The sequence below is a fragment of the Artibeus jamaicensis genome, unplaced genomic scaffold, assembly GCF_021234435.1.
Source record: "Artibeus jamaicensis isolate MK-2021 breed Jamaican fruit bat unplaced genomic scaffold, CSHL_Jam_final contig_373, whole genome shotgun sequence".
NCBI classification, from domain to species: Eukaryota; Metazoa; Chordata; class Mammalia; order Chiroptera; family Phyllostomidae; genus Artibeus; species Artibeus jamaicensis.
The window spans coordinates 10707876-10727628 of NW_026521807.1; the positions used below are offsets into that span (position 1 = coordinate 10707876).

Here is a 19753-nt window from a genome sequence, read left to right on the forward strand (position 1 = left end):
ATGAAAGAGAGGAATGCTGGGGACTCTGAAGGTACATAAAAGGCGAGGCTGTGGAGACCTTGAAGTCCAAGCTAACAGGATGGATTTAAATAGTGGAAATGCAGATCCGGGAAGACTGCAGAGCAGAGGAAACAGGCCTGCAGGTGGACAGAAAGGTGTCCGGGCATTGGGCATTACTTATGGCCCCGTAATTAGGAAGACCTGGCAGTGCAGGCCAGTCTGAGAACTGCTGGGACAGTCTGAGCTACAGGTGACGAAGAACTGGGAAGGCGAAGCTCGGGTACGTGTCAGGAAGTATTTATGGGAACAGCTTTTGAATTAGAATACGTATGAAGCACACGGCATGGAGCAGAGCTGTTCTTCACAGCCATTCACCTACCTGTCTCATTTTATGCACGAATAAACAGGCTGAATATGTAACAAATAACTACAAGATTAAATCTGTCAATTAGATTATGCATAAAAGGCTTGCACTACTGGGGAAAATGCCCCCAAATACAATAAACATAATACCCCCCCAAACATGCCTTGAGTACACAGTAGTTGTTTAAAAGCTGTTGGTTGAATTTGAATATATATTACTCTTCTATAATAAACTTGAAGAAAATTAACTAAATTTTCTACAGCTAGTTAAGTATGTCAAAATCCAAAATTTTCTTTTTAGTTAATCCGGACAGCTTTCCGTGGCAAAAGTTATATGAAACAAACACATGTACCTTTTATCAGCAAGAGAAGTACAAAGAACGTGTTCACAGAGAAATGCTTGGTAAAATGGAATGCTGAGAGGAGTTTTACATTTAACGTGACCTGCTGAATCATTGTCTGGAATATGTTGGGACTTTAGTACTTTTAACTAGTAGATTCCACTGGATACAAAGACAAAGAGCCAGCCACGACAGAATCTGCACTGTCCTTTTCTGTCAGCTGAAGTCCACAATGACACACAGAATACATATGCCACTTGTCTATTAAGTCTGGTGAGATCTGGTTTAAATAAACAATCAAATGGAAAATTAGCTGGGTAATTTCAAAAGAAGGGGGGGATGTCAGTTACGCAGTGCAGTGAAGCTTGAACAGACCAGAAGAAACTAAAACCCCGGCTTGGTAGACGCCGATACTGGTTTGCATGGAGGAGTTATTTTGCTAAAAGGAAGTAAAACTGCTCCGTGAAATGTGTTGTCCTGTGATAGGACAAGCACTTGGCCAGTTGTGCGAAAATGGAAATGCTTCACGGGGGCTCTGAGAAAAGGTCGTGCTTTTTTTTTTAAGAAAACATTTTCTACAGTAAACTCTGAGAAATCCCAAAGCCTACATTTTAAAAGATAATTTGGGGCAGCAGCAGGGACAAAAGCCCCGACTAAATACACATTTTAGTTTTTAATCCAATAAATGCCTCATAATTAAAAACACTGATTTGAAAAGGATTCTGTTTTCCTCCTGGGATATTTCTTGTTATTTGGAAATTATGTCATTTTAGAAGATTACTCTTATTTTAAGGTGTTTACGTATTGAATATAAAGTATTTTGAACCATGATGACAGTTCTTAAATTCATATTTTTAGAGCATAAAGTTATTTTTAAGAACAAATAAATTCTGCCTTTTACTGGCGAATTCCTGCTCTTTTGAGCATATTGTGCCAGCTAGCATTTTGGAGCCGTATAATAACCATTTCTGTTTCCAGCCACCAAGTTGTTATTCTTCTGGCATAATATAGATTCAGAAATGCAAGACTGTGGATCCTAAACCAGTGATATAGAAACCTATCATTTCAAAATCAATGATGAATACATGCGTGTGGTTTGCTGCTAAGAAGAGCCTGCATTTAAACCAGCTCGGAAACCGCAGCCTCCTCCTCACTCAGAACGCTGCGGCCCGAGTTGCCTTCCCATAGGGTGAATTCACCGAAGAGAAAAAGCTCGTTCCAAGCCAGGGGTCAGGGGGGTGGAAAACACCACCTCTCAATAACCTTCTCATACACAGAGTCGACTTTTCTTCCCACTATGTTTTAAAAGGACCCTCTGCCTGAACAATGATCAATTTGGATGTGACCGTTTGCAGATGCCACATTCCCGAACCACTTAAAAGCACAAAAATTATAAAGCATGAGTGAATGGATTTCCTGATTATAGATTATGAGAAAATGAAGAACAGACCGACTTGAGAGTAAGATCGTTTTATAGTTCATTTGATTGAAAATATTGTTTCACATAACAAAACAATTTAAGCATTCACAATATAATTTATATGAAGGATATGAGAATCTACCTTCGTTGGTTACAAGTTTCTAAACACTCACGTTAAAACTCGTGTAAATATACAGAACTTGAAATGTAGTGTTAGGAGAAAAAATTTTTTCTCTCCAGTTAACTTGAAAACACTTGCTGCTTTTCTTTCTTTCCTTTTTTTTTTTAAATTGACTCCTATTTTAAGAAGTTGTAAATTCAAAGAACATATTCCTGGCATAAGTTGTAGTGAGGAGGACATTTTGCCTTGTCTCACAGAGCCCAATTGAGCGTGTAGCTCTCTTTGAGCCCAAAGCTCTCAAATTTTCTCTTATTTGGATATTTAGACATTATGAGTCTTTTCACTAGATTTTTCCCCTTTTCTGGGACTTTTAGTTACAAATACAAGCATACAAAATTAATAAGCACAAAACAGAAACTAGTCCTTATGGATCAAGGCTAATGTTTTTCATGGGCAAAATCTTTTTTTCAGTGTGTCAAATTGTCATGTTGACTATTTCCTCTCCCTCTTCCAACTCCAATCAGATACCAAATATTAATTTTTTAAAAAGAAGGACTCTCTCCATCTCTGGTGCCACCATCTTGGTTGAGGCTTTCTTGACTGTTTGACTAGGTCTTTCAATAACCCCCATGCAGACCCCTGGTCTATAATCAAGATGGGCTTCAGGAAGGCAGTGAGCTCCTAAGCCATATGCAAGCTATGTGCACATGTGTGATGATATTAAGTCTGATGTACAGTCTCAACTCATGCCAGGGGATCTTTTTAAAATTCTGCTCACATCGTGTTCTTGTTCAGATCATACTTAATACTGTTGGGACAGTGTCCTGGGTGGCTGTCAGGGCTGTGCAGAGTTCACCCATTCTATCATCTATCTATCTATCTATCTATCTATCTATCTATCTATCTATCTATCCATCCATCCACACATTCACCCACCCACCCATCCATCCTAATTTCCGATGGCCACAGCCAAACACACAGTCTTCTGAAAATGTCTCAGTCCTTGTTCAACAGTTTCACAACCTGTGTCTGCCTTCCTGTTTGATGCAAATTCATTTTTTTAAAAGAATCAGCTAATGTTCCAACTGTTTCATGATGCCTTTCAGACAATTTCAGTCCACCTTGAACTCACTAGCCTCTAAAATCCTGCTGCAGAGGCAGTGATACCATCTAGAGTATTAGTTTTTTAAGTGTTTCAAATTCTCACAAAATGGATATACAAAGTATGCTGAAAAATTAAAATTACTCAGGAATGGCACAAAAAGTTGTTCCTGAAGGAAGTGAGATGGCAACTGGAAACGTACAGAGTAACATGCTAACTCCAAACATTGAGGGACTCTCCTCTTCTTCATGCTACTTGAAAAAATTTTTTCTTTAGGTGATTACATACTGATGACTGAGTAACCAGTGAGACAAGCTGCTTATCAACCATATAGTATGAAAGTCAGGAAATCATGCAAGTGCCCACCTACTAAATTTGTTTAGAGAGTTAATGAAAGCTTCTTTTCTGCCTGTTAAAACTGTTAATCATTTCACAGCACATTCCCTTAGCTAACTGGAGTAGTAGAATAAAAAAAGTAGAAATTTTCTCTAATGAAAAAGACAACTCTGAGACAATGGATTATTTCATCTACAATGACAAGTATTTATTGTCATAGGGTGCTTCTATGTCAAGATGAACTTCAACAATAATTTACTCATACAGAACATTCTTGAAAAAAGTGGGCTGCATGGTGCTCCAGTAAAAAGAGTGGTGAAAGAGTGGCGATGAAGAGTGAATAGGATTTTACTCCACGGTTCAGGGAGAGACTTCTGGAGAGAGGAAATGCGGGACAGGGATCTCAGAGTCTAAACTATATTTGAGAAGAACTAGCATTTCTATGAAGATGAAATATCCAGTGTTTTAGAGTATGGAGTTTTCAAAAGTTGGAAAAGTAGGCTTGGCTAACATTAACTTTTCAGATAATGTTAACTTTCTACCTAAGACTTTATACTACATTTTATACCATAGAAAATGAGCAGCTGGATTTGGTTGGTGAGTGGTGACACCGTTAACCCTGTCTGTGAGGAAACTAAAAATACTGACAGCGGAAAGAATAGAGTCAAGGGGTTTAGGGTGCTCCTGGGAAAGCTAGTTAGCACACACTTGCCTTAGAACATGTGAAAAATGAGATCTGATGGGGGCAGCAGAGATGGGAAGAGTTACAAGGCAGAGGAGAGTCAAGAACAAAAGAAAAAAATAAAGTAGATAAATCCAAGTTCTAGTCATAAGGTCTCCATCAGAATTCCTTCAGCTATACTGAGCCTTAGTTTTCTCAACACTAAGTCATGCTTTCATTCGGGAGAGAGAAGTAATCCCATGTGCTTGCCCAATACAGCCATCACCGACATGACCATGTGATATTAATAACAGCAACACTTTATATGGTACATGATATTATTGTTAGCAATAATAGTAACAATATAAAGCACACATGTTAAGTACCTGGAACAGTACCAGGCACCTAAGTAACTGCTCTATAAGTGTTTGCTATTATATGTAGATATAAAACACCTTCAAATCTTCACAACCACAACCTTAGGAGGTACTAATAGTATCCCTGGATTATGTAATGAGAAAAATAAAGAACAGAGAGGTCCAAGAACTCGTTCAATGTCAAACAGTGATAAACTGGTGGAGCCATGATTGGAACCCAGCAGTGTGTCCAGAGTCCATACTTTGAAGCACAACGCTGTCTTGCTCTTTGAGAAATGAGTCACACTCTGAGATTTTGAAACCCTTTGTATCAAATGTCATTCTGGAATGACAGGAACACAAAGAAACAAAGGAAACAGATGAAGTGTAAGACCAGGGACATGACCAGAGACTCAAAGGTCCTCCTGAGTCAGAGATGATGTGGAAGCTTGAGAAACACCTTACATGGTCAGCTTGGCCATCATAAACAGCTATTCTGGTTCAGAAGGTTGCTGAACTTATATAGGGGTGGGCAAAAATTGGTTTACAGTTGAGTGGTTCATATAGAAAAGGATATGAAGGTTATGATGATTATGATAGCTTTATTATCTCAAAAGAACGTTACGATGCAACTATAAACCCAATTTTCCCACCCTGTATAAAGAGGTGCAGAATGGTGATGTTCTAAATCATATCTCTGGTCTCTTTCTGGATAAATATTACAAATAAGAAATACTGGGTTTAGCCACACTTAACTTTTGATGTGCTATTCCAGTAGATAATTAAATATACTCTATTATCTATTTCAGAGACCAGCTTCCAACAGAACCACTTAACATGATACTGAGATGCCTAGTATTTTACAGTATCTGTTGTTGGTTATCTGGAAAGCAATTTCTAATTATATATAGGTGCGTAAAATTTAATTTGTTTAGTAATTTGTTAATGATATCTTAATATCTTAATCAAACTGCCACAGAAAAACTGAACATATTAAGCTGAACATATAACTGAACCTCCAATGTATTGATTGTCTGCTTTTACTTAAGCAAAATGTTTTACCAACCTTTCATTAGAAAATTCTTGAGGACATTTACACAGTACACTGTCTTGTTAAATTAGAGAGGTCACATAAACAGGGATGCTCCTTGCCACCAGTTAATTTACATTTGACTTTGACGGTTTTAAGGTAAGTTAGTTTCTAATACCAGGACATTGTTTTGTGTCTCAAATAAACATACATATTTCACAGAAAATTCTTTTAAATTGCATACAGCAGAACTAGTTTATACAACCCAACAGTTTTAGTGGAAAATATTATGAACTTCTAGACAGACTTAAGTCTTACATGTATTTTGCCTGAAACCCTGTAAAAATTGCTAGGAACCATAAGTTCTCCAGCTGTGGTGAATCATAGTTTATTTTTTGTTTTTTTGTTTTTGAGCTTTGAGAAAAAAGAAGATCTTTTTCATGGGATAGCTCCAAGGGAAGAGGCAACCACAAAACATTTGGAGGTCAGAAATCTGGGAGTGATGAAAATCTCAATATGCCTCCTACGGAACGGGGGCAACTCAGATTTCTGATTCTCATCCTGGTTAAGACCCCTGATTATAGATTCTTAAACATAAAATCGCTCCACTCTATCTGGGGGTTTCTTAGGGAAATAATATAATAACGCATAATGTCAGACTATGAAGAAACTCCTGTGAAACCTCAATGCCTTTGTGGCGTATTCTTAGAAAAATACCCAAAGAATACACCAAAGCCAAGACTATTTTTGGCTGTACCAGAGGGCAGCAGACATTCTAAAGGCAACTCGTCTCTTCTGCCTGATCATGTCACCCTGATGCTGAACTGGATCTTCATGGATTTCACACCTACCCTACTTGTCCTTGATGTGTTTTGCTTAGTATCTTTTGTGAAGTTAAGTCTGACTGCCAATTTGATACTGAACTTTAACCATTCAGCACATATAATAAGCTTTGGATTGTGAGGCAGAAGCAAAGAATTTTTACCCATTACTAACTTGTTTCTCCAAAGATCATGAGTCCATGTCATAAAGTAGGTTTGTGTTGGCAAGCCACTTGCTCGTTTGTCCTAACAGTTTTGTGGGTTAGGTGTGATCATCCCATCTTTTGACAGATGAGGAAACTGAGGTTCAGGAGCTTCTGTGACTTGCCAATAAGTGGGAGAACTTTGATCTGAATTGAAAACACAAACTGCTTCCACTACATTATTACAAAAGCCAGATGTTTCAATTTAGAATGCATCCTTACATTTCTTCCCCTCTCTCTGAATAAGGGCTCCATTTACAAATAAGGAAGAAATAGACAATTTAGTATTTCTAGTGCAAAAAGGCACTTGAAATATCGTTCTGCTTTGAGTACTGATTTACTGCAGGGATAGTTTTTAATTGCACCATAAAAATGATACTGAATCTTGCTATCTTCAAAAAATTCCACTTAACGATGAATGATAGATTGATGACTCACTTAATTGTTCACTTCTTGTGATTTTGGGGCTGTCTCTTTGCTAAAAATGAGGGGGTGTCTTCATTATTGACACAATCGCTCATTCTTTCAGTCACTTTTATAAACAAAAATATTGAGACAGTACAAATTAGAGAGAACGTGACAGAAGAGAATGAATAATTACTTGTGGTTTTAACATTTACACGGCTGCAAACTCATCAGGAGATCATAATGCTCAAGAGAAACGTGGTGCATGCACTACACTGCACTCCCGTTCTGCCTCGGATTTATTAATGTATCCTCTTTACTCCCACCCTTGAGGGCAGGGGCCTTGGCAGACGTCTCTGGGAAGACTGCTAGCGCACTGCACATTTAATAAATATGACCGGAACTGCATTAAACTAAGCTTTATTTTTTGCTTAGGAAATATCAGTAAAAATAATTTTAATACTAACAATAGCTAACATTTATCAACAAGCACTTACTCGTGGGGCAGAAACTGCTAGGTGCCTTGCATTGGTTATCTCATTTAATTTTCACAACAATCCTGCAAAATGGAAATTCGCAGACATTCCAAGGGCAATAATGTCATCCCTGAAATAACTCGCGTATCATATATTTTCTTTGGTGATTTTATTATTTGAAATACTGGCTTCTGGAATATTTTCCCAAATAACTGTTTGAGCAAAAATTTTGCTCCATGATTTCACAGTTTTGAGTTGCTTAATAATAAACTAAAGGTTCCTTTTTCATGATTGTTATATAAGTTAATGTTATACTTGAATATGTAAATTGACCATAGACTTGGATTTGCTATTATTACTATAATAACTTATATTAATATAGCAAGGTTCTCTGCCCTACACACTATAAATACAACATAATCAGTTCTTTACCATAACTGTAGGTTGTAAGTGGAGTCCGAGGTCAAAACATTGTGTAAAGAGGGTGAAGTCTTTGGTGAAATAACAAGTTAATATTAAGGTCAGTTGAAACAATTGAAATGGAGTAATAATACACCCAGTGACACATCTGTAGTTTAAAAATTGAAATTGTTTATACAAGGTTCTGGTACAATAATTTCCTTTAGTTTATTGATCTTTCAAATATGAGACTGTATCATGACTATAATGCTTTGAATTGAAATTCAAATGAAATATACTATGTAAGTCTAACTATAAAATTGAAGTGACTGGCAAAGTTATATTCGAAAACAGCAAATTATACTCTTGGCTGACTGCCTTGAAGTCCTGAAAAGTCCCTGGTAGGTAAAACACTGACTTCTAAAAAAGGGGTTTTTTAACCACATCTCTCCTTTCAGCATCTGCTGTCTGTTGATGCACAATTTCGTATCACTGATGATTTTGAAAAGAACTTTTCTTTCCATATTATCTTCAAATAAAATCTTATGATGTCAAAAATCAGGAAGAAAGAAACCAACAGTATATAGAAAATAAGACTGCTTAAAAGACAAAGAAAACTTGAATGAAACTAATAATATAGGAGAAAATATTACCTGCCTGAATTAATATAAAAAATGATCAAGGTTTTATTATCAGTCACATTCCTAGGTTAAATCAATGAGCTCTGAGTGAAGTGACCAATTTCACATTGCTTAACTGAATGTAACAGAAGAATAGGCGATAGAAAAAAAATGCAATTTGTGAGGTCAGAGATCATGTTTTACAAAAAGGCTCTGAAATCTGTTAAAACACTCTCTAGGAAGTTATAATTTAAAATTCTCTTTTTTCCACCAGAAATCAAACTTAAGAATTAAGTCACATTTAAAGGGGTTGAAAGCAGATTTTACCTGCTCCTCACTTAGCCTATAACATGCTTCATCTGTCTTCTCTTTAAGCTGCCTCCCTCACTTCAAACTGGCCCCTGGAGAACAGTGCACTGCTCTACCTGTAATTTTTCAGGTCTTGTGTATGGAAAGTGGACAATGATTTTCACGGCTGTGGCTGTGAATCACATGCTGTAGAGATCACCCAATCAGAGGGCTAGGAATTTTTTTCCTTAGGATATATCTAGATAATATTAGTTTGGGTTAAAAATATCTTTGTTACTTAATTTCATAGTTACTAATAAAGGAATGTGGTTGGATCTTTATTTGTGTTTTGGGTGAACTCCCAAAATAAAACTCCAAACGAACTCAGAATTTTCATCCAGAACAAATCAAACTAAGAATACATTTAAAACAAGAATCCAGCAATTAACTTAGATTTTTTCACGTTACTTAATGATATTTAAAAATATATATAAAATTATATTTCTATAGTAACAAGAGCAGTTTACTTGAGAGCAACTAAATGGTATCCCTCTCTTTTTCTGCAGAATTGCAATATGAATTTGTGTTTTGTTAGGCAACTGGGATGGGAGAAATAGACAAAAAAACTGCACTTGAAAAATAACTAAATAAAATTAATAAAAAAACCGCAAACTTGTTAAAGCAATTCCTTTTACACTGAATTTTTAACCATTTCACTGATATTTTAAACCACTGAGTAGAAATTTCAGACAAGTCTTTCTGACTGATAAGAAAGCCAAGAAATTTTTGATAAGTATTCTCAAGAACAAAAACTTGCAAAAACAATGGTACTGGTCAAGAATAATAAACACTGTATGACCTTTTCCTCTCCTCACTTAGTTCTATTTTATAACATGATAAAAATTTCTTTTTCGATGCTAAATGAATTTCAAAGGAAGTCATGTAATTAAAGTTTTACAATTATATGATTGTAACACATTCCATTTAAATAGACAGTATGGATTTTTGTGCCTTACCCCCAGTGGGAGTGCTCAGTTCAAAGGTTCTAAGTCTAAGGTTGTGTGTGCTAGATAGAGTTTTTCAGTCTGGAAGCCAGGTCTCCTTCCTCATTCCCTGCTCAGCCATTTATCTACAGCAGCACTGTGACATCGAGTCTCCAAGTATGTAGCTGATATAAATTAAGCAATCTAGAAGTGATAATGCTTGACAACCAAATGCATAAAGTAGTAAACAATTGACAATCAAAATAAGGAACAGCTGTTAGTTTCTTTTTATATAAAATTATATCTAATTTACAATAAATGCCAATTAAAATTATTAACCAATATACATAAATCTCCTCTGCCTTATTGTCAAAAAGCTATGTAGACTCTGAAATTCTCTTAAAATTTTAAAGAGATTCCTAAAGGGTTTTTTTTTCTCTTTATCACAAATCAGTAAATCTTTGAGCATACTGGTCCCTCTGACTCAGGAAAAAACAACCATGTTATCAAAGTGAAAACAAAGGATACTAATAGGACAGTGAATAATTTAACACAAGGCATTGCTGAGCTAATGGTTATTCCTATTAAATCTAATCATGATGAAAACTCAACTGAACTTGATCTTACCATCATCAATAACCACTTAGATTAGCACGTTAAAAGCTTTAATATGCAGAGATATGGCAAAATGTACTTTTAAAAGCAGTGACTTTTCATTTTGGTTATTGAGAGGAAAGGATTAAGTAGTGGATGAATAACTGTCAACTGAAACCTAGAAATGTCACTATTACTAATGTATTATAATGACTTTCTGTATATTTCTCTCACACCAAGAGCACAAACCCTATCCGTTACTTCTTTATTACCACTTGCCTTCATCTTTGAAATTACTTCAAGTGGTAAGACGTTCATTGTTTTAAGAGGTGATTTGTGATGGTCTGAGATATCAAACCACATTTCATACACTGCTATATATATATATATATATATATATATATATATACACACATATATATCAGCTCTTTGGGTTTTCTATTTAGTAAGTTAGAAAAGTTAGTAAAACTTTATTGGCCAACAGTGCTCAGCCATTTAATCAAGTAATTAATTCATTATTCATTGTATTCAGTATTAGAAGAATACATTACTTCTTGAATTATAGATAAAGGGCATATCTTTTTTATTTAAAATTATATAATTTCTTTGAAATAGTTTCTGTTTTTTTACATAAACATTATTAAAAATTTATGACTACAAAATTAAATTTTCCTTTACTCAGCAAACAAACATTTACTGAGTATCTGCCATTTACTGAGTATCCTTCATGTTTCAAGCTAGGAATCCAAACTGGGTAAGATGCAATTTGCCCCCCGAGGGCTGAGGGGCAGGAGAGAGCTCTGTGCCCAGACACTGCAATTATACTGCAATGAGATAAGTAGTGTAGGTACAAGCAGCCACTAGAGAAGAGAAGTTCATAATTCCTTCTGGAAGAGACAGGAAAGGGTTTCCTCAATGGCTGAAGTGAATTCTGAGGGAGGACAAAAAAGGGCTCAGTGGCATGGAGCAGGAGTGCTAGGAATGCACATGTAAAGCCCAGTAGCCTCAGCATTGTTTGGAAAGGGGAAGCACAATGCAGCTGTTATGAGCCAGGACTCTGCAGACAGACTGCCTGGGCTGCAGCTTGGCCAAGTCCTTAACCTCTCTGAGCCTCAGTCCCACCATCTGTAGAAGGGCATATGAATATGTATTTTAAAATACTTCTAATTTTACTTTTTAAAATACTTTTAATTTTAAAATTAAAAGACTGCTATGAGAAAAGTGAGTTACTTTTTGTAAAGCACCTAGTCAGAACTATTTCAATGTTCGCCATTATTAGAGTTGGAGCACAGGCTTCTTGATGGCAGTGGCAGAAGGTAAAGAAGGCTTAAGACTAGAGAGCAGGTTGGGACAGAGAAACAAGGCTCATGGTTAATTGTGAAAGAGCTGGGAAGCCACTGCTGGATTTTAGGCTGTTGAATGATGGGCTACAAGTAGCTTAAGGATTTAATGTGAGAAGGAGTAATCGGTCATGGACAGAGTGGAGTGAGATGCAATCTGAAGCAGGGAGATGAACTAGGGGATCTGGGGGGTTGGTATGAGCCTGGCCTAGGGGAGTGGGATAAGAATGGAGTGAAAGGGGTAGATTTAGGAAATGCCTTGATGGCAGAGCTAGACATGTGGGGAAGTAATTCTTTCACAACTACACAGAAATTGTGAAAATTATATACTCATGACTACAAGATACAGTCAGCAAAAGATAATATTTATTAGCATGAGGGTGGAACAACTGTTTTCCTTTCTGTTTCCTTTGACCGTTTTTGAAGTAGAAGATTCTCATGCCTATGGCAGATGTCCTGAAGTAGAAGGATGAATTTGCTAAGCTCATATGATTTTTTTAGTTCAGTGACGCTATAACCTATATGTGCCCAACTTTTTTGCTTACATGACTGAGTATGTTCTCTGTTCCTAGAGGGCCATTAAACTTTGCAGACTGTCAGGGAATTGACAATGACAGCATAATTGAGCAACCAAGCACTTCTGATTTTTAATATAGGATTCTAAAGCATTCCAGCTGTTAAGCAGTACTAAGAGGCCACTTCCATCGAAGCTGAGAAACTCACTCCCCCCACTCCACGTTGTCTTTACTACTCCCAATAACTTTCAAGACCATTACTGGCTGTTCCCATAAGAGTAAGCAAACATATGCAGCAAGGTACTGGATAAAGTATCATAACATATATACCATTTTTCTTATATTATCTTTTTCTTGGTATTTGTAAAAACCCAGGTCTTAGTCTCCACCATTCTTTCTAACCATGGTGTTTGCCAGAGACTTGAATCCAAGAAAGAGTGGTCTGGTTTGCATCTGGTTCTGTAATGTTGAGGCAACAAGCCACAGAGTATTTTTTGAGGGGGAAAATGAACATTTCATTTCAATATTCAGCAAAATAGCAAGTTGTTTACTCATTAACTTGACTCTCACTAATTTAAAAAAAGAGACAAAATAGGAAGCGGTGCCATTGATTCTGTTTATTACTTCAGTGTATATTCTAATACTCTTTATTACTCACTGAATTAGGGAAGAGCTAACATCAAAAGTGAGAAACATTATCCCTACATGGATATATTTATAAAAATATTTTTATATGTCAATTTTCTTTATCTTCTTTCTTATAATTAGCAGGCTATTATATTTGACCCTAGAAAAATATTTTAATTAGACTATCCAGGGACAGTTCAATAAACTTGATTTTTTTGACATTTCAAACATAACCTGGTGTCATTCATGCCTGCCTCCTACTAGTTGAAAAGTGGAGCATGTTCCAGCTTTCAGGAATTACCATGGTTACTTGTTATGCCAATTGTGAACTGCAGTTAGCATTAAGAAATACTGTGTGCTGCTCTGCCTCTGTGTTGGAAGTGCCATCAATACCTCATATCGATAATGTGAATTAATATGGAATTCTGGAGGAATATGACAGTGAGACAACCGCTCAAGGTGGAAAATGTTCTTAAAAGCTGAAAACCATGTAAGTGTTTTTTTGGATCCACACTATATTAGATTCTCTAAGAGCTTATTTTAACTGAATATGGTTTTAGTTTATTAAAATTATTGTTGAATGGTTATAATCCCACCCTTCATTTTATTTTTATATTCTCTGTTAGAAATATATAGGAGTTTGGTACTTTTTTGGGTAGGAAGTGAGTCACCTTTAATGTGAAATGATTAACCGAGACCCAATGGCAAGGCTGGCTAAAGGCACTCATGGGTCTTGGGGCCATTTTTCCATACCTCTCACAGATCTCTCAACTTTACTTGGTTCAAAAGATGTATTTCTGGAAAATCTCCCAGTAAAAGACCCCCGAACCCTGATATATGCAGCAGCACAGTTATCGCTACTCACCTGCACTGGTGCCTGCACCGGATGTGAGGTCTCCACCCATCAGACCACCTACAGATTAAAGAGGAAAATCAGAAGGAGGAAGGCTAAAGGTCCACAGAACAATGCACTTCACCCTTAGCAACCTTGGTATTTTGTCCTCTCTCAAGAGTCCTACATTTTTAAACTATTACCTAAGTCAGATGGCTGACATTTGTTTTATTGTGACATGCTGCGCTCAATCACTGACATTTTGCAGAATCTTTATTCTAAGAAAAATTACTTTAAAGAAAATTCAGTCTTGAAATGGTCTCTGAATTTTATCTTATTTTCAAATCTAGTTTTTCCTAAGGGGATATTCAATTGAAAGTAAAAATAAAAAACTAAGGTTTACTACATATTCAGATAACCATACATTTGATGTTTAATTCTTTATAAACATTTTATACATTTACTTTTGTGCAGTGTTAATTGTCCAGGATTTTAGTCAGTTCAGAAATTCACCTACAGTGAACAACCTCATTTATTACCTGACTTTTACTCATTCGTACAATAAAATAGGTCTCACTAGCCACAAATTTAGAAACTTAGGCTTATTCATTGCTAACTTAAGAAACTAAGTTGAAATTTGTCAAGATTTATATGTGAGCATTGGAGTATTTCAATAATATATTAAATATAATAATTACTGTTAGTTGTTAAGGAATAAGATTTAGCAAAAAAAAAAAAAAAAGACGAGATAAACAGCTGATTATTTCCTAATCGCTTCTAAGAGATACTCTATAATTATTGGTAGGTTATAATTTGGAATTAGAAGGAAATGTTTATTATTTGCGAATGAATAATATTTTGGAAATAAAGCATAAGATTGTTTAAAATAAATGAGGCTAAGTTCATCTGATAGGAAATTCAACTGCATTTGAGTATTATCTGAGAGGAGTACATGATTATTAAAAATTCCTATGAAAAAATTTAATCATATTTCTAAGTAGAGAGAATGGCCTAATGAAGTCCTTTATCCACCTCTTTCAGACTGAAGATTTATCAAGATTTTTTTTTATCTGGCTGATTTTGATTTTATTTTCAATATAGAATGTTTGTACTAAATAGAAATATGTTTAGTTTTAATCATGAGGAAGATATTTAAGTAATCTAAAAAATTTCTTTTGTGAATAAATCACTTTTAATACAGTTATGTATGCCTAAGATATTAACATTTTCCTATGAAATGCTTTTAAGAGAACAAAATATAAATATATAGTGGTTTGCTGGACATGATTTATAAATGCAATTATTTATGTGGTCCTTCTTTTGAAAATATGCAGGGCATATACACACACACTTAGTTTCCACTGTGAGTCAGGGAAATCAAGAGGATATTCCTCCCTTCAAGTCTCTTTAAACCCAGTGGGGAAACAGATGCACACTCAACACAGACCTAATATGTTTTCCTGGATCTGTGAACCGAGAATGGTCGAAATTTCCCTGGACGATAATTTCTTCTCTATGGGACACTGTGGACTGTACCACAGCAAGGATCTCCTAGACGTGTGGAGATCTAGGAGGTATATAGATCCTTATGGCAGGTGGATATGCCCTTATGGCGTGCTCTTCACTTATTTCTGACTTAGTTTTGTTTTTATTTCACAATTTTTATAAATTATGCTGTCCTGTCACATTTCCTTGCTGCCTTAAATCCTTTGTGGTATAAGTTACTGTATAAATAAGTAGAAGTTGACCATGGAGTATATTGTAAGAGGACACAAGGGAAGGTTTCACAAAAGAAGTTATGTTCGGGGGCAGGATTGAGGGTGGGAGGTGGGGGTAGGTGGGGGAGGGGAAAGTGGTGGTGGGGAAATGAGACAACCGCATTCGAACATCAATACAAAGATAAAAAAGAAGAAGATACTATGTCTGGCAAGCAGGAAAAGTGGATTTTAGCAGGACAATGGCAGAAGCAAAAACACAGAGACAGGGTAACTGACATTCTGTTTGACAAAATTATGTGGTTAAAATAGAGCCACAAGAGGAGATTGGTGACAGATCTGAATAGATGCATTACAGATTATACGAGGTTTTGAAAGATATGCTGATGGAGTTAGGGGTTATCATGTGGCAGATCCAGCAGTGAAGGAACAAACTCAACATGTTGTAGTTAACGTGGCCTTTTGACAAGGGTGGCTCCTTCCGATGATTTGTTCCCATTGCATTCTTAGGGAGACGTACCTGTGTTACCTGCACTTGGAGGTCGATGTGTTACACCAGGAGACATACTATTCCTCTGCAGAGAAGGGTGGGCCAGTGGCAAAAGGTTGGGGTTTCCCAGTGAGCTGACGGGGTTGCTGTATACCAAACTGTTATGGCTGGACACCGGGATGGAGACTGGCATCTCAAAGTTGGGAGGTGGAACAGCCTACAGAGGGGGGAAAAACGGGTTAACAAAAAAGAGACTAGAAACAGAAGCTCTCAGGTACCGACAGCCTTCACTTTAAAAAAAAATGTCAAATTCCAAACTTCTTGGTGGCTAGAAGACCATTAAGAAGAGCTCTCAAGATGCTCACATCATAAATTGATTTCTTTAATGTGCTTAGAACTCCTTCTATGCAACTATTAGAAAACGTTTCACTTTTGTCTAAAACAAAGCCCCATTTCATTAGACTCCATTGTCTTTGAATTCCATTCTATTAAGTAATAATTGTTCATCTGTGATATCTGAATCTGGTGCCAGAAATGACTGCAAAATCAAAGGTACATGATTGGGATGACTTCACAGAGAAAAAGGAGGATTAAAATGCAAACCAGAGCTTTCGGTTTAATTGCTTATTGAAGCATATTTATGCAAAAGTTTAATGATATAAAATCATCCCAGGATTGTGAATAGCACATATACTTTAATTATTATTTTTTAAAGTCTGTCTTTTGAAAGTAACTCTGAAGATAATAGACATTTTAACATACAAGATCCAACAGAGCTTATGTCATTTAATAATTCATATTTTAAAATGATAGTTCAGATATATGCTGCACTTCACATTTTTGATATAGTAACACTGACAAATGGCAAGCCCTGCATTTCAAATGAGAGAGTTGGCACATATTTAGTGAGCTGAAGCTGTGTGGCTATCTAATTAATCAGTTCCCAATTATTGATTTTTTTATATTATTTTGGCAATATAAGCAAAGTCATGCTTACTTTTCTGCTTGTACTAACTAGATACTCATAGTTGCAACCCTCTTTTTAATATTATAAAGGAAAATACTGTGCGAATATATTGCCAGAGGGCTCATGGTGTCAGACCACAACAGCATTCTTAATATAAAATGGATGCGTGTATGTGTGGATCTAATACGTATATTGGGGATGAGTGTAAATAGAACATTCTCCCTCAGGTGTTCTTAAAAAAGCCAGGGGCAAATTTAAGTGCATAGATGCGTGTGGTTCAAAGACTTCTGTTCTTTTTATTGAACTATTTTGTTCTATAATCCTAACATCGGTTTTCTGTTACTGGTTGATTGGCTGGCCTGCAGCGCTCACCATGTTCTGCAGTAGTTCCGTGTTCGCCCCGGTGATGATTACGACACTCTTCTCTACATACGCTATACTCCTTCTACTCCTTATTCCTTATTTTTCCTACTTCTGTTCCTTCCCATGGTCAGGGTGTGTTGGTATTAACAAAAGTACATGTTTCAGAACTCTTTTCTTTTACATCTTGGATTTTTCATTGTTTTAGAGGAAAATAAAATAAATGCCCAAGTGCTATATTAACACAGTTGTTCTTTTTAAAAAAAAATTATTGACTGATTTTGGAGAGAGAACAGAAAGGAGAGAGAGGAACATCAATTTGTTGTCCGCTTATTTATGCATTCATTGCTTACTTCCTTTTTTAAAAAAATTATTTATTTTTTAGAGAGGGGAAGGGAGGGAGAAAGAAAGGGAGAGAAACATCAACGTGTGGTTGCCTCTCACATGGCCCCCACTGGGGCTCTGGCCTGCAACCCAGGCATGTGCCCTGACTGGGAATCAAACCTGCAACCCTCTGGTTTGCAGGCCTGTGCTCAGTCACTGAGCTACACCAGCCAGGCCACAGTTGTTCTTTATTAGGATTTATCTCTGGTAAATAGGGTATAAAAATAATTTTATACAGATACCATGATATAATGGAATATAAATGATAAGATAGCAAAGACTGAATATATCCCAAAATTTCCAGAAACCTTTTAAACAACAAAAAATATTAGTATATGCTATAAGATAAATGTCTGTAGAGTAAATAAAATATTGTATTCCTTTATTAAAAGATCATATCATAAGAATCACTGTAGTATACCTGAGAAAACACAGTCAAGTAACTGTGCTACGGCTTCTCCATCTGCCCCTCCAGAGTCACTGTGCACCCTGCTGCCTGCTCTGGGCCCAGCAGCTGGCCCTCCAGACTCCCTCTACCCTGTTCACCTTGCCCTCTGGTTTCAGCTTGGCCGGTGGAGGTACTGGCAGAAGTACAGAGCATGGGAAGAGGGAGTCAGGGTGTTTTCCTACAGTCACATCCCTTTGCTGGCCCAGGGGTTGGTAGAGGTTGCTGTCTCCTGATTACTTTTCTTAGCTCGTTTCCCTTCTATTATAAAATCAGTTGTGATGTTGGCCAAATAACGTCTCATTTTATCCAGGTGCTAAAGTTTTTTTGCTCTAAGGTAACGCAGAACCTAGTCTACTTCTCATTATGTGAATTGAATATTTTTCTTCGAAACAGAATTTTTAGGGAGACACTGTGCTAATACAAAAGTATAAGCTTAAAATTTACTGTATGTTATTTATTGAACAGGCACTGTACTGTATAATTTATATACATGATATGATACACCCCATTCAACATTCTTTCACTGCAGATATAATTCTTCCCTTTTAAAATTAGTGAGATTAAGTAAGGGGCTCAGTGTCATTTGACTAGTAAGTGGCTGAGCCTATTGTTTTTGCTACTGAATCACCTTGCAACACAGTATGAGTTTTGGGGTAGAAAGAGAATTTGCCAACAGAATCATACCATGAAGTGAGTAAGAGCGGATGCTAGTAGCTTATTATTTGTGGCCCACAAACATAATGAACTGAATGGTGCTATGGATGTGGGTGAGCATCCGAGTTAGAATGCAGTCTGTGCTCACTAATGGCCCTTCTGAGACTGAGGTCTCGGGGAAAAATAAACCTTCAAGTCTCCCCGCTTCTACAGTTACTCCAATTTAGCACTGTAAAGCTATCACTTGTTTACACATTTTTAAATTTATATTTATTCACTATTACTACTCATACAAGCCTAACTACTACTGGATACCTAAAGATCAGCTATAAAACTACTTGAATATTCTACAGCATGTTGACTGTATCTCAGTAGAGAGCAAAGCCTCTTTCCTTCCCTCTCCTGGGTGATTACATGCACATTGAAAATAAAGAGGATTATTAATAATTCTTTAATAAATTCTGAACCACCCTAATAACCAATTCATTGAATGTCTCTCTCTGTTTTTCCCTTCCTCAACCACAATCCCCAAGAATTACTCAGCTTCTGGCATTATGGATAGTAAACACTTTGACAATGATGACTATAAAAACTCTCTGTGATGGACTACACAGCAGTCAGGTATAATTCTGATATCACAGTATTCTTAAAATTGGCAAGTCATAAAATATGCTAACAGCCTTTGCATTTTCTCTGCCTTTTTCTTGGTTTCCTTATCTGCATCTGGAATTGCCTAGATAATTTTGAAATCAAATTATAAGCATAAAAATGACCACATGGAGAAGATATCTCAGAGAATCAGAAAGAACATCAGCCTTAATATCAGAAATCTCACAGGAGTCCAGCCTGTGTAATAAATTGCTGTTTAACCAGGCAAATCATTTAACCTCACTGGACCTGCT

General features: G+C 36.4%; 1 protein-coding gene across 15 annotated transcripts in view; it reads right to left on the reverse strand.

Moving 5' to 3' along the window:
- The window catches only part of MEF2C (myocyte enhancer factor 2C), a 163030-nt gene that overhangs the window by 15428 nt on the left and 127849 nt on the right, over positions 1–19753 (reverse strand). For all 15 annotated transcript variants that reach the window (XM_037159629.2, XM_037159628.2, XM_053664444.1 and 12 more), the window contains 2 exons: positions 16069–16255; positions 13867–13914 (listed from right to left, as the gene is read on the reverse strand). In XM_037159629.2, the coding sequence (XP_037015524.1) occupies positions 13867–13914; positions 16069–16255 (235 nt within the window). The remainder of the gene's footprint in view (positions 1–13866; positions 13915–16068; positions 16256–19753) is intronic.